A 16,498-nucleotide genomic window follows, 5' to 3' on the forward strand; every position below is an offset into this window, starting at 1 on the left:
TCAGTCAATGGGAGAATAGACAAACTGATATATTCATACAAATACTTCACAGCAATGAAAAAGAATGAACTACAAAGCAAAAACATGGATAAATCTCACATTAATGTTGAGTTTAAGAAGCCAGATGTTTTTCAAAGTCTATTGCACGACAAGGTGACCAGTTAATAATGTATATTTCAAAATTGCTAAAAGAATAGATTTCTTTTTTGAGGTGGAGTCTCACTCTGTCACCCAGGCTGGAGTGTAGCAGCGTGATCTCAGCTCACTGCAACCTCCATCTCCTGCGTTCAAGCGATTCTCCTGCCTCAGCCTCCCTAGTAGCTGGAATTACAGGCATGCGCCACCACACCTAGCTAATTTTTTTGTGTGTTTTTTGTATTTTTAGTAGAGACAGGGTTTCACCATGTTGGCCAGGCTGGTCTCAAACTCCTTATCTCAAATGATCCGCCTGCCTCAGCCTCCCAAAGTGCTGGGATTACAGGCATGAGCCACCACACCCAGCCCCAAGAATAGATTTTTAAATATTCTCTGCAAAAAAGTAAGTATGTGAGGTAATGCATATGTTAATTAGCTTGATATAATCATGCCACAATGTATACATATTTCAAAACATCACATTATATCTCATAAACATATACAATTATTATTTGTCTAGTAAAAATTAAAATTTAAATTAAAAAAGAAGCCAGATGTTAAAGAATACATATTATATGATACCATTTATATGAAGTTCAATAACTGACAAAAGCTATTGATAATCATAATAATCACTGTAGTGGTTACCTTTGGGGAGTGTTGACTGGTAGTGGACAGGAAGGAGCTTTCTGGGACAATGGAAATATTCTGTTTTAATGGAGTTAGTAGTTACGTGAGGGTATACTTCTGTAAAATCAATCCAGCAGTACACTTAAACTTTATGAACATTACTTCATGCAAATTATACATCATGTTCTTAAAAAAACGGATCGTCAGGCCAAAAAAATAAAATCCAGCTATATGCAATGTACAAAAGACACATCAACATAAGGATTCAAAAAGGTTGAAAGTAAAATGATGAGAAAATGTTATATCAGGCAAATACTAAAATAATTTAGTAGATCTATTTTAATATCAGAAGAAAATATACTTAAAGGTAATAGAGAAAAACTGAGTCACTACATTAAGCCTCTAACATTTTATGTCTTTTTTTTGCAGGGAAGAGTCACTTTTTGTTTTCTCTATTTGTTGTTTCGTTTTTACTGAGTTCATGGGAGGGGGAAGAAGTTTGGGGCTAAATGGTAGGGAGAAAGTAAGAAAGAAACAGGTGTTTAGTATGAAGAACACTTCTCAGGTAGAGCCAAATAAGATAAGGAAACAGATTTTACTTCATCTTGTTAATTAAATGTATGTCTCTGCCTGAACCTTTCATTATGATATCCTGACAATTATAAATTACATTTTTCTAAGAAATTTGCAGGCTGGGTAAGCCAGAGTCTTAGAGGGACATCCCAAAACCTCAGAGCTCAACCAATACAAAAGCCTTATTATTCGTTTTGCTTCTACAAATAATTACTTGAAGAAAAATAAGTTTCCAGCAGGGAGTTGAAAGAATTGTTCTCCTTTGAAGATAAGACTTGTGAATATCCCATAGAGGAGGCAATTGGAAAGTAATGAGGCGAAAATGGATTATACTCTCACTTCTATGCCACAGGAGGAAAACGTTTCCTTTATAGGAAATTAATTCACACCTTCACTTCCTTAAGAATGGATTCAGAATGGGGATAGAGACAAGCTAAAAGGAGGAGGAAATTTTATTTGGTCACTCAATTTTAGCCACCTGCTTTGTGTAAGATTTTTTCTCAGTGCCAGTGGTTTGGGTAAGTGTTTAATATATGAAAAATATATAGTTATCCCCAGGAACTTAAAATATAGTAGGAATTTAAATATACAAATAATAAAAGACAGACTATAATGTCTTTTTAGAATGCATTTTATGGTATGTATTTAAGGTATGCAACATTATGTTATGAGACACATATATAATAAAATGGTTATCATAGTGAATCAAATGACCATATCTATCATTTCACATAGTTACCCATTTTTCCCATGTGGCAAGAGCAGCTATAAACTACTTGTTTAGAAAAATTCCTGAACATAATACTCTATTATTAATTACAGTCCTCATGTTATATATTAGATGTTTAGATTTGTTCATCCTACATATCTGCTACTTTGTATCCTTTGACCTACATCTACTCATTTCCTCTCCCTACCTGCCCCAACACCCCGTGACCACTATTTTATTCTCTATCTCCATATATTTGACTTTTTTGTCAGATTTCACATATGTGAGATCATGCAAATTTTTTTGTGTGTCTAGCTTACTTTATTTAGTGTAATGTCCTCTGATTCATCCATGTTGTGGCAAATGACATGATTTCTTCCTTTTATAGGGCTCAATGATATTGAATTGTGTGTGGGTATATATATGTACACACACACACACAATCACAGATTCTTTATCCATTCATCCATTGATGGACACTTGGGTTGTTTCCATATCTTGAATATTGTGAATAATACTGCTATGTACCCAAAGGAAATGAAATCACCTCATAAAGATATCTTCACTCTCATGTTCATTGCAGCATTATTTATAACAATTTATTTCGAAGGATGTGCAAAAGTACCATCTAGGCAGGACTACTGGAATGGCAGAGTGCACATCTCTATAAACCCACCACTCCATAAAAACAATGGAAACAGTGACAAAAATGGTCAAAATCATCTTTTGCAGAACTCTAGAAGTTAAGTAAATACCTGTGAGAATTTGAGGAGTATTTACTCAGAAACTGCTAAATATTTCTAAGGACACCAGGATTTGTAGAATTATAACTTGACACGCTCAACTACTCCCAGACCTCTCTCGACAACTCCACAATAGCAAAAATTAACCCACAAAATGAGATAAAATATTTGTACATCATATATCTGATCAGGGACTTGTAACTATATATATAAAACACAAAACTCAATAATAAAAAGCGAAATAACCCAATTTTAAAAGTAAACAAAAAAATCTAAATAGACATTTCTTCAAAGAAGATATACAAATGAACAATAAGTTCATGAAAAGATGCTCAATATCATTAGGTATCAGGGAAATGCAAATCAAAACCACAATGCCCACTAAGATGGCTGTAATAAAAAATATAGACAATAACAAGTGTTGGTAAAGATGTCAAGAAATTGGAACTCTCATGCATTGCTGGTGGAAATGTAAAATGTTGTAACCACTGTGGAAAGCAGGTTGACAGTTCCTTAAAACATTAAACATAAATTACAATATGAATTAGCAATTCCACCCCTAGGTATTTAGGATATGTCAATACAAAAACTTGTACACGAATGTTCCTAGAAACGTTGTTTATAACAGCCAAAAAGTAGAAACCATCCAAATGTCCATCAATGGATGGATGAATAAATAAAATGTATTATACTCATACCATGGAATATTATTCTGCAATTAAAAAGAATGAAATGTTCATACATGCTACAATATGAATGAATCTTGAAAATATTCTGCTAAGTGAAAGAAGCCAGACACAAAGGACCACATAATGTAGGATTACATTTATATGAAATGTCCAGAATAGGCAAATACATAGAGACAGGAAGTAGATTGGTGGTTGCTAGGAGCTGGGGTAAAAAGGGAAGTGGGAACTGACTGCTAATGGGAAAGAGGTTTCTCTCTGAGGTGTTAAAAATGTTCTAAAGTTGTGCAGTGATGCTTGAATAACTGTAAATATACTAAAAACCACTGAATTGGTTTTTAAATAAGTGAACTGTATATGTGAATTATCTCAATTAAATTTTTTTTTAAAAGCACTATTTGATGTGAACACTATGGTTGCCAATTAAGGAGCTCAGAGGAAGGGGTTGACTGCTCAGATCACTTCCCTGGTTGTTCTAGATTGGTTCTGCTCAAGTCTTGAGCAAGGCAAAGATTCAGATGGGGATGTTGGTAATTCCCAACAACATTAATTCCATTAGGTTTACACTTATCAGAAGATCTGGCTGCACAGCACAGCCTCATTTAATCCTACCTGACACAATTCATTGCTTCTTACCGTCTGTTATCCCAGGATCACCAGCCATCTCCTAAACTGTGCAGATAGATGCCTCTCAATACCTCAAACGTTATCTAATCTGTCCCTGCCTCATACTCTCATAAATAAGTGGCTGCCTAATTTCCTCTGCCATGGGTAGGAAAATTATGCTCTTCAAGCAGGAACTATAGGACAGATACTGACTCATTTAATTCCTAAAGCAATGCTGTGAAATATGTACTAATATCATTTCCATTTTACAGATTGGGAGTATGAGTCATGGAATGGTAATTTTGCCAAGGTCACAAAACTAGTCAGTAGCATGATTAGGATTTGAGCCCAGACTGGTGCCAACAACAATGTGCTTAATCAAAATGCTATGCTGTGTTCCAAGAAAAGCCCTTTCACACCCTTTCTAGTCATTCTTCTCAAGTTTTATACATTTGCAGTTGTCTAGTGAAGAGCAACTCCGTGTCTTATTCACTTTGTTGCCATTTGCATCCCTCCCCCTCCACCCAACATAGTTTTCGTATCTTTAAATTCACTGCTCTGACAACCAGAGCCCATCATTGGTTTCTATATTACCAGTTTACCCAGTCTCCTACCTTTGTAGCACAATGTAGCAATTTCCACTTTGTAGCACAAAATTCTGTGCAAAAATTCAGTGCAAAACTGAGCCCCCCTCCACCTCGAACTCAGCTGTCCCTTTCCAGTACTTCAACCTTCCCGTATTTTTCAACACTATTTCCCACACCAATAGCCATCCTTATAGCCATTAAAGAGCTCACAACAGTTGGGGTTCAGGGGACATGAAATGAGGGAAGACTTCGTAGGGAAGATCGCACCTATTCTGGTCCCTGAAGGGCAGGTACAAATGGAGGGAACATTCCAAAATAAGAATATATAAGTAAATGCATGAATAGCTAAGTGTCTAAAAGCAGACTTTGAGATTTGAAAGTTTGGGATTGAAATCCCAGGTCCACTAGCTGTATCATCTTAACCAATTTACTTAACTTCTTTAAACTTAAGTTTAAATTTTTAAAAATCTAGATAATAATGTCTGCCTTTCTGGGGGTCGTGAGGATTGAATTAAATCATATAAAACACAATCTCTCAATCAAGAAAAACAGTCACCAATGAAGTAGTAAACATCAGTCATTCTTGGCAAACAGTAGTAGTTAACTTTGCCAGTGTTGGTGAATTTGGGAGAATAGCCTGGGAAAATAAATTCAGATCAGACCAAGGTAGGTATTTAAAGATTATGAGAATCTGGAAGAAAATAGATAATAGAGTTATCAAAGTTTGTGTGGGAGGAGAGAATGAGAGGGGGAAAGGGAGAGAAGTGGGGGGAGAGAGGGAGGAGAGAATGAGATGGGGAAAGTGAGAGAAGTGTGGGGGAGAAAGGGAGGGAGAGAGCCAAGAAGAGCGGGGGAGAAAAAGGAACAGGGTTAGCCGGACGTGGTGGCTGGCGCCTGCAGTCCCAGCTACTATACTCGGGAGTCTGAGGCAAGAGAATTGCTTGAACCCGTGTGGCGGAGGTTGGCAGTGAGCCAACATCATGCCACTGCACTCCAGCCTGGGTCACAGAGTGAGACTCTCTCTCTAAAAAAAAGAAGAAGAAGAGGAGGAGGAGGAGGAGGGGAGGGGAGGGGTAGAGGGAGAAGGGTTGCTATAGGGAATGGTCAGAACTAAGCAAGTTACTTAGTAATACTTTGTAACTCAATGTCATGTTTATTGTCTAGCACTCTCATTACACTTTGAGCCTAAAAGGATTCGAAACATGCCTATTTTATTCACCACTCTATATACAGAGCCTTGCACAATCTTTGGCACATAGTGAATACTTGATAAATATTTATTGAATGAATTATGATGAGGAGGAGAGGGGAACCAAAAAAATAAAGATTCCGAGAATTCAAGATAGGTGACTGGGAGAGAATATAAAAGTTTGGAAGTGCGGAGGAAATAATGAGTTTAAATTTTGGACGTACAAGTTTGAGAAGCCTATAGTGCACTCACGTTCATGTTTAGCAAAATTCATATGTGTAATTGGAGCTCAGATAAGGGGTGGGGGCTTGGGATAGGTTGTTGAGATTCATTAGCATACGGGTAGCAATTTAGATCACCCTGAAGAAGGGAGGCTTTAAAAGGGGGATGTACCGGAAGTGACGCCAGTCAGAGGTTAACGGAAAACGGAAGCGAGCTGGCTGAGAAGAAGCTTCCGTTAGTGCTACCTTGAAGAGAGAAGAGTCAGAAAAAGAGAAAGATTAAGGGTATGAGAAAACACAGAAGCTACTGGTCTCAGGGAGACAGAGAAGGATACCAAAGAAGAAGTAACTATTATGAGGGGCCACACACCAGCTACTCGAGGTAAAACTACGACATCTAATTAATTTGCCATTTAAATCAGAAGTCGTTCGCGGCTTTGGGATGAGAGGTTTTTAAGGGGTGTTGGGGAGCAAAGCCACATTGCCATGATAGTTATATTGCTTGAGTTTGAATCTCAACTAGTTTGTGACCATAAGCAGATTTTTACAGTCTTAGCTGTAAAATGAAGATCATAAAATAATAGCAATTACCTCAGCATTGTTATAAGTGAATATATGTAAAGCTTATTAGAAAAGCACCTTACGTATAGTCAGCACTCGACATTTTAGTTATTGTTAGAATACTTTGCAGAATAGGCTGGGCGCGGTGGCTCACGCTTGTAATCCCAGCACTTTGGGAGGCCGAGGCGGGCGAATCAGGAGGTCAGGAGATCGAGACCATGGTGAAACCCCGTCTCTACTAAAAAATATAAAAAAAATTAGCCGGGCGTGGTGGCGGGCACCTGTAGTCCCAGCTACTCGGAGAGGCTGAGGCAGGAGAATGGCGTGAACCCAGGAGGCGGAACTTGCAGTGAGCCGAGATTGCACCACTGAACTCCAGCCGGGGTGACAGAGCGAGACTCTGTCTCAAAAAAAAAAAAAAAAAAAAAAGAATACTTTGCAGAATAAATAGCCCTTAAAAGATGGTGAATAGCACTGTAAACTTAATTTTTGTTGGTGTTCGCAAGACATTTTAAAATGCCAGAATGGAGACACTAGATAAACTTTTCCTGTTGAATATGGCTGGGTTAAAATGAAATAGTAATTTTAGGCATACTGCCAAAAGGTAGTAATTCAGTGAGGGTGATCCTTCCAGAACGTTCCAGAATGCTAAATTGTTCACTAGTCGTGCACGCCTTTCCCCAAGCTCCGCCCACTTATCCTATAGGCTACCGAATAGTAGGTCTCCTCGCATTTCTAATTGGTCTTCAGAGGGCTTTGGCTCCGCCTCCTGGGGCAAAAAAGTCCCTGTAATTGAACACTTTCATTTTTGCTTGTCCCCAGGCTTGCCGTTAGAAAACTAGGGGACTTTCCTTTTGAGTATCATGTTTACAAAAGCAAAGTGGCTTTTAAATTTTAAACTAAGAAACAAGTAGATAAGGTGGATGGGAGGGATCTTCAGGAACTGAAGGGAGTTGGAACTTAAGGTTGGAACATCGGTGTGCTTTTAACGACGTACCGAACTACTTCCGGGAGAGAATGGAAGGGTGGAAAATTATGTGCCTTTGGCGGGTTTCGCTGTCTTCATAAGTATTGATCATTCCGCAGCCGTGAGGGCCGGACACTTGAGGAGGTAGTGACGCCGCCACTGCCGCAACACGCTGCTTCAAACGCCCAGATGGCCACGTCTCTGGTGAGTGCCTGGGCCGTGGCAGGACAGCTGGGCGCCCGGCTCCAGTGGCTGAGGGGAGGGACCCCGGGGGCGGTCTGGCTGCTGCTCACGTGGATAGTTGGCGAATCACGGCCCGGCTTTCTGCACTGCGGGGCGGGGCCTACGCTTTGCTGCCCGCCCTGCCGGCCCCACCCCCGCCTGGTTAGCAGTCGCTTTCTGGTCCCGGAAAGGACCCTGAGCTGGGAAATAGCGAGAGGCGGGGATGTTGGGGTTTGGTGTTTATGGCTTGCAGTCTCTTTCTCTCGATTATCTTCCTCTCTAAAAATCACTTTCAGTCACCTGACAAAGAAACTGGCGATTCATTATTCTTAATTTAGTAATAGACTGGGCCCCGTAAATGAATGAGAAGGAAGGTATTCCTTAATTCTCCGGCACGAACGCCAACAGCATTGCTTTCTTCGGTTTCACAGTTCTTATGCAAACAGCAGTGAATATTTACTCAATGTGGGAAAGTTTCCTAAGTGGAGCTGCTGGTTTTTCAAGTAGTTGAACTACTTTCGTGTGTGTGTGTGTGTGTGTGTTTCCCATTCAACAACTTTGGAGTTTGGCTCTAACACCTCACTTGAAAAGAGAAAACACTTTCCTAGCTTATTCAGTGGCAGTTTTCGCCGCACGCTCTCCTTTTCTAAGGTTCAGGTGGTGTCATTTTCATTGCTGTGAATGTTTGTAAAATATTGAAAGTCTAAAGTACTTAGTTGCCAAGAAAAGATTATAAATTTATATGTGGAGACTGAAAAAGACTCAGATTCATTGAGAAGATTATGTCCTAAAGACATGCACTTAAAATTAGTGAAAAATTTTAAAATTGCAAACTTTAGAGTCCAGCCTTTAAAATGTCTGAATTTGTATGAAAGAATGTGAACTGTATATAGAGCTACATAGTGGTTGAAATAAATCATCAGCTTCTGTCAGTGGTTTTGTGTTTGTGAGGGATTGAAAAGGTTGGTAATCTATACTTCTGGAATTTTTCTTGTAGGATTTTAAAACTTATGTAGATCAGGCATGTAGAGCTGCTGAGGAGTTTGTCAATATTTACTATGAGACAATGGATAAAAGAAGACGGGTGAGTGTTATAGACTCTACTACTCTTTATAAGACTACTACTCTTTATCAAATACCAGGTTGTGTCTGGAGCCAGCGTTTCATCTCACTTACCTAAGTGGTAACTGTGGACTTACTCTTTAAAAAGCAAATTGCCCAGGGAAGGATTGGTATGCCATTAGTGGGAACATGGGCTCTGGAATCATATCCCAGGTTTACCTTTACCTAGTTCTTTCACCTGGAGCAAGTTGTCATTTTCCCTTAACCTCATTTTATTTTCAGGTTGGTAAGTATGAATTAATTAAAATATCGCACTTAACATTGAGTCCAGCATATTTTCTTAAAAATGTTTCCTTAGTTCCATCAATTAACCAATATGGTTAAGGTATTATTAGTGCTAATGAAGGGGTGGGTCATTACGGGGAATATTTCCTGATTCATCCCTTTTATTTCACATATTTATAGATAATTTCTGATTATGGCTGAAAAGTATAGCTTATACCCACAAAAAGTATGCATGTAGCATGGATAATATTAGGTCCTCAACAGACCGAGATTTCATCAGCTTTTTCATTGCAACTTATCCCTGCACCATATCTTTTAAGTAATTATGTCAGTATGTGGTCAAGTGAGTCTTGCCTAGGTCTCTTACCAGCATAGAACTGTGCTTTGGAGAACTACTTCTATCTTGCAGCTGCAAAAGCTAATACCCTATCTCTAAAAACCTATTTTTTATATAAAACCCATTTATTAAACATAGGATTTTAAATATATATATATACACATATATATACATATATACGTATGTATACGTATATATACTACATATATACGTATGTATACGTATATATACTGCATATGTACGTATGTATACGTATATATACTGCATATGTACGTATGTATACGTATATATACTGCATATGTACGTATGTATACGTATATATACTGCATATGTACGTATGTATACGTATATATACTGCATATGTACGTATGTATACGTATATATACTGCATATGTACGTATGTATACGTATATATACTGCATATGTACGTATGTATACGTATACAGCATATGTACGTATGTATACGTACATATACAGCATATGTACGTATGTATACGTACATATACAGCATATGTACGTATGTATACGTACATATACAGCATATGTACGTATGTATACGTACATATACAGCATATGTACGTATGTATACGTACATATACAGCATATGTACGTATGTATACGTATATACGTATATATACACATGTATATACATATATATACATGTACATATATACATACATATATATACTTTAATTTCTGGGATATATGTGCAGAATGTGCAGGTTTATTACATAGGTATACATGTGCCATGGTGGTTTGCTGCACCCATCAACCCGTCATCCACATTAGGTATTTCTCCTAATGCTATCCCTCCCCTAGCCCTCCACCCCCTGACAGGCCCAGGTGTGTGATGGTCCCCTCCCTGTGTCCATGTGTTCTCATTATTCAACTCCCACTTGTGAGTGAAAACATACTGTCTTTGGTTTTCTGTCCCTGTGTTAGTTTGCTGAGAATGGTAGTTTCCAACTTCATCCATGTCCCTGCAAAGAACAGGAACTCATCCTTTTTTATGGCTGCATAGTATTCCATGGTGTATATGTGGCACATTTTCTTTATCCAGTCTAACATTGATGGGCATTTGGGTTGGTTCCAGGTCTTTGCTATTATGAATAGTGCTGAAATAAACGTATGTGTGCATGTGTCTTTATAGTGGAATGATTTATAATCCTTTCGGTATATACCCAGTAATGGGATTGCAGGGTCAAATGGTATTTCTGGTTCTAGATCCTTGAGGAATCGCCACACTGTCTTCCACAATGGTTGAACTAATTTACACTCCCACCAACAGTGTAAAAGCATTCCTATTTCTCCACATCCTCTCCAGCATCTGTGTTTCCTGACTTTTTAATAATCACCATTCTAACTGGCCTGAGATGGTATCTCATTGTGGTTTTGATTTGCATTTCTCTAATGACCAGTGATGATGCGCTTTTTTCATACTTGTTGGCTGCATAAATGTCTTTTGAAAAGTGTCTGTTCACATCCTTCACCCACTATTTGATGGGGTTGTTTTTTCTCGTAAATTTGTTTAAGTTCCTGTAGATTCGGAAATTAATAGATTGCAAAAATTTTCTCCCATTTTGTAGGTTGCCTGTTCACTCTGGTGGTAGTTTCTTTTGCTGTGCAGAAGCTCTTTAGTTTAATTAGATCCCATTTGTCTATTTTTGCTTTTGTTGCCATTACTTTTGGTGTTTTAGTCATGAACTCTTTGCCCATGCCTATGTCCTGGATGATATTGCCTAGGTTTATGGTTTTGGGTGTTACGTTTAAGTGTTTAATCCATCTTGAGTTAATTTTTGTATAAAGTGTAAGGAAGGGGTCCAGTTTTAGTTTTCTGCATATGGCTAGCCAGTTTTCCCAGCACCATTTATTAAATAGGGAATCCTTTCCCCATTGCTTGTTTTTGTCAGGTAAAAACCCATTTTTTAAGGCAAAAGATAAAAGAAGTTTCTTGTACTGATATTTGATGTCAGGGAAAAGGGATGTGACAATGGATGTTTATTGTGCCTTGCCTTGAATGTGTATTGTACCTTACTGCTTTCAAAAAATAAAGTAGAAAAAAAAAAAGACAACATAGTTTATTACCAGTGTCAAGATACGTGTTGACCTTTTTTTTTTATTTTTATTTATTTATTTATTTTTGAGATGGTGTCTCACTCTGTCACCCAGGCTGGAGTGCAGTGGCGCGATCTTGGCTAACTGCAACCTCTGCCTCCCGGGTTCAAGGGATTCTCCTGCCTCAGCCTCCCAAGTAGCTGGGATTACAGGCAACTGCCACCACGCCCGGATAATTTTTGTAGTTTTAGTAGAGATGGGGTTTCACCATCTTGACCAGGCTGGTCTTGAACTCCTTACCTCATGATCCACCCACCTCAGCCTCCCAAAGTGCTGGGATTGTAGGCGTGAGCCACAGTGCCCTGGCCTTTTAACCCAAGTTACATTATAGAATTAAGCTAATAGTGTGTCTTGTGACCCCAGAGTTTTAAATGTTGAATTTCTGCCTCATTTGGGCCTTAACTTATTTGACTTATCAAAGTCTCTGCTTTAGCAAGTACTCATGATTCTTTTGAACTAAGTACACTAATAGAGTAGTACTATAGCCGAGCATGGTATGACATGCTTGTAACCCCAGCTACTTGGGAGGCTGAGGCAAGAGGATTTCTTGACCCCAAGAGTTTGAGACCAGCCTGAGGCAACAGAGTGGGACCCTGTCTCAATTATTTTAAAAAACAGAATAATTTTTAAGAAAACATAAACCTCTTCTCTAAAAAGTGGGAGTAGTGAACTAATTCTTTCTAATACATGCAAATATTAAATGTTTCATATATATAGCCACTAGCATTAAAGGGTACAGGTAGGGCTTGATCAAAAACTTTGTTAATTCTCATAATTACAAAAGGAAGACACACTAAAACTGGCTTGGGGCTGCATTTGCTTGGAATTTGTGATCATTTAATTCATTTTAATACAGAAAGCAGAACTTAATTGGGTGGAAGGTTTTATTGTGTCTAAAGTGAAATATGAAAAAATATATTTTACTGCCTAGTTTATAAAGAGTAAGGTGATATTTATTTAAGGCCAAGATTATAAGACAGACGTTTTGCTCACATTGGTTTCCAGTGGAGATGGAGCAAGGGGAGTGGAGATGAAGGTAGAACTACAAAAAATGTTTATATACCATCTGTAATATTTTAATCCATTTCTATAAAATGTTTATCTAGAAACAGAACTATTTCCCTCTTTAAAATTGGTCTTTCTTTTTAGGCACTAACCAGGCTGTATCTGGACAAGGCCACCTTAATATGGAATGGAAATGTTGTTTCAGGGCTGGATGCCCTAAATAATTTTTTTGACACATTGCCTTCTAGTGAGTTCCAGGTCAATATGTTAGATTGCCAACCAGTTCATGGTAAGATCATGATCTTTCAAGATGCTTCCTTTGTTTTCCTTTAGTAAGCACTGAGCTTTTACACCAAAAGCAGCGATAAACTTTTAGTGGTAGAACTATTTACTTATTTGAGCAAGTTAAATATTATGAAAAATTTAACTGTCCAGTCAAACTTTGGTCTTCCTTCAGATTCTTTCCACTAGTAGGTTTTGATGGATTATGTGATTTTGGCTTATTAAAAGTTGTATGAAAAGTTGAGATTAATGTGATTTTTGTAAATGGAGGGGAAAGATTATCTGATTTCTCTAAATAGTTGCCTGCTGGTCCCTGAAATGTCTCCAGAGTAAAATTATACCATATCTCTGATTAATGTGTTCAGTATCTTACAATCTATTAATATTTCACAGAAATTTACTCTGTTATGTGAAAGGATGACTTTTTACAAGACAATTTGATTCCAGGTAGATTGATACAGTTTAATAAAACCTCTAGGTACGGTCCTAAGTGTCTTAAATTGTAGTTTAGGGTAATTTTTTTTCCTTTATAATTCCTGAAAAAAACAATAGTTTAAGAAGCAAAACATGAATAAGCTCTGTTAGAAACCTGAAATATTAATTCTGAAATATTTATATATATATGAAGCAAATGGTCCTATGCTAGATATAATCTCCTGATTTTGAAACTAGAGTATCCCAAAGTTTTCTGGACTGAAAATAATTTTAATATCTTTTAATGAGTATTTAGTTTTCTGGATTTGAGTATGTGTGCTTAAGATTATGCTCAAGGGACAGAAAGTTTATGAAAAAAATTTTAAGCATTAGTCCATAAACAGTGTATTTTAAGCCTGAAAATCTGCTTATTTAGAGATAGAAAATGACGTGTTCTCTTTTTTTTAATGTGGATGAAGAGCAAGCAACTCAGTCCCAAACTACAGTTCTTGTTGTGACCAGTGGAACTGTGAAGTTTGATGGAAACAAACAACATTTCTTCAACCAGAACTTCCTGCTGACTGCTCAGTCCACTCCCAGCAATACTGTGTGGAAGATTGCAAGTGATTGCTTCCGTTTTCAAGATTGGTCTAGTAGTTAAAGGGGCAAAAGTCCATTCTCATTTGGTCCATTAGTTCCAGCAACTGAAATTTATGTGAATTATTTTGATTGTAGAAGCACTATAATATGTGCTAAAACTAAATTTCTTTAATATTTTCTATTCCTATCAGCACCTTTTCTAGCAGCTGCCAGTTTGGAGCATTGCCCTCTAAGAGCTTTAAAGCTATTTTTTTACATGCCTTATATACATTACACTAATGACATTCTTACAGTAATATTAAACACATGATCTTGGTACTAACATACTCACTGTGAACGCAGCCTATTGCAAAAATAAAACCCTTTTATAATATTATCTATGGGATGTCAGCACAATATAAAACTCTGGGAAGAAGTAGAGTTTTTTGGTTATTAGGTTAATTTTCTAGTAAAACACATTGCCTGTTTTCAGTTAACACTGGTAATGCCATTTTAATAGATGGCTTTTTCAAATCAGTTCAGTGAAAATAGTACAGATTTAGGTTTACATAACTACTCTGACATATTGGAATTGCATATAGAGATGTTCAGTAGTCGTTTTTCATTTTAAGTAATTTTTATTTTGGCATTTTTTTGTGAAGTAAATTAATCAACTAGAGAGGTGCAAAACGTTCTCAGTTGATATCTGAGTATTGGGTGCATTTGGTGGCTTAAAAGCAAAGCTTCCTAAAAAGATTTTTCTTGGCAGCTCCAGGTCTATACATTTAGGTAATGAATGGTAGTGGAACTAATAGCTTTAACAGGAGAATAGGGAATGAGAAATAGAAATCCAAGGCTGAAGCCAAAAGTAAGGAGGGTGGCCAAATGGTAAACTATTGGTACTTGTTTTCTACCTCCTAAAAATGTAGCTTATTTTTAGGATTTAAATCACTAAGTTAATAAGTATCCTTGCCAAATGATCGTGAGTGTCATTTTTGTTCTAAGACTAATATTTTTAGATCTTTTTACTTCACCTCATACTTATCACCAATGTATATCTCCATTTATTCAAGAACTTACTGGGGTAAAATAACAGCAATAAACCTAACCTTTTAACAGGGTCTAACATGAGAGTTGGAGTCAAAGCCATTGTTATATTTTGGTGACACCCTTAAATTTTAAGTCTTCCATGTGAACTTTAGGCCCAAAGTTTCTTATGTATCACACATCCCCCAAATAAGTGATTTTTTCCCAGTGCTTTGTACTGTCAACTGCATTATCTTTAGTTATTTAAAGGTAGAATTATTTAATTTTGTGATTTGTTCTTCCATATGACATTGAGCAAATAGATCTGTTTCAAAATATGTTCCCGCTATGTGGCTAACTCGTTGTCTTTTTAAAAAGAAAATAGAGAATAGCAAATCTTCATGATAATCCTCAAAAGAACAAAATGCTTAACTTTATCTCTTAATTTCTAAAGGTAAAAAACCTAGGTTCGGCTTTTGCTTAAACATTAAATATCTTTTTCCATTTTTTAATGTTTGTAAGCTAGATATGCCAGCTTTGTTTCTACATTGCAACCAAAAACTGTTTCTTTTCACTTAATTATAAAACCAGTAATTCATTTACTCTTGCCCAAAACTACACACTGTATTTCTGTTATAGTAACAAAATAGAGTTATGTAGAATTGTATGGAACTCAAATTTAAACCATGCTTTCTTGTGGTACTGATTGAAACTTACACATTTTATTCTACTCATAGTGAGCTTATTCTTATTTTGGATTGATTTTCCAAAACCACAGCTTTAGCAGCAACAATCAGAATGTTCAAATGCTGTACTTTCCCTTACGGAGAAGAACAATGGTAACTAAAAGCTGCATATAACTAGCAATAACTACATTGAATGGTGTGCATTGTTCATGATTGTTGTATGTTTTAAGACTTGTATATAAATTGCTTTTTCCAAACTCTATATAACTTTTAAATGGCTGGAACTACTCTTATAAGGACTAGACTGTATTTTTGACATGCTCCTATTTTTGTAACTTGAAAAAATAAAATTTTGCCTTGTGACAGATTTTCTCAAGCTTGTTTTACAGTCTTTTGATTTTTGTTCTTAGGTTTCAGAATGGTTACTTGTTTCTTTACAATATAAGGTTTTTCAAATTTAGAAAAAAATTACAGTAGTGTGTTGACAACAATGGTTAACAACTTGGATCTTCTTTTTGTTCTTTCTGTAACCTGCCACATCTGTCTCCTTTTCCTGCCAATTATTCACATTCCTGAGATCATCCCTTGTTTGAGTTACCTGTAGGTTTTTGGTGAGAAGTTGGAAATCTTAACCTTGAGAAACCAGCTAAAATGCTATATTCGATAGGCAGTGAAACCAAAATACAGTTGATTTCCGGAAAGAATGGTTCATTAAATTTAATTCTACATTAAAAATATGTCAACACTACTGGGTAAATAACGAAATGAAGGCAGAAATAAAGATGTTCTTTGAAACCAATGAGAACAAAGACACGACATACCAGAATCTCTGGGACAAATTTAAAGCAGTGTGTAGAGGGAAATTTATAGCACTAAAT

At 36.9% G+C, this 16,498-nt stretch overlaps 1 protein-coding gene across 2 annotated transcripts; it reads left to right on the plus strand.

The window, feature by feature from the left end:
- Positions 1–6,286: 6,286 nt before the first annotated feature.
- Positions 6,287–15,996, plus strand: NXT2 (nuclear transport factor 2 like export factor 2). 2 transcript variants are annotated; one of them, XM_055268493.1, is made up of 5 exons: positions 6,287–6,461; positions 7,727–7,811; positions 8,827–8,913; positions 12,778–12,922; positions 13,809–15,996. In XM_055268493.1, exons 1-5 carry the CDS (start codon positions 6,367–6,369, stop codon positions 13,988–13,990), a joined length of 594 nt encoding a protein of 197 aa, XP_055124468.1. In that variant the 5' UTR covers positions 6,287–6,366; the 3' UTR covers positions 13,991–15,996. The 2 variants fall into 2 exon arrangements, with proteins under 2 accessions (XP_055124468.1, XP_055124469.1); XM_055268494.2 differs by lacking the exons at positions 6,287–6,461; positions 7,727–7,811 and adding an exon at positions 7,967–8,203.
- The last annotated feature ends 502 nt before the right edge of the window (positions 15,997–16,498 follow it).

The sequence above is a fragment of the Symphalangus syndactylus genome, chromosome X (assembly GCF_028878055.3).
Source record: "Symphalangus syndactylus isolate Jambi chromosome X, NHGRI_mSymSyn1-v2.1_pri, whole genome shotgun sequence".
NCBI classification, from domain to species: domain Eukaryota; kingdom Metazoa; phylum Chordata; class Mammalia; order Primates; family Hylobatidae; genus Symphalangus; species Symphalangus syndactylus.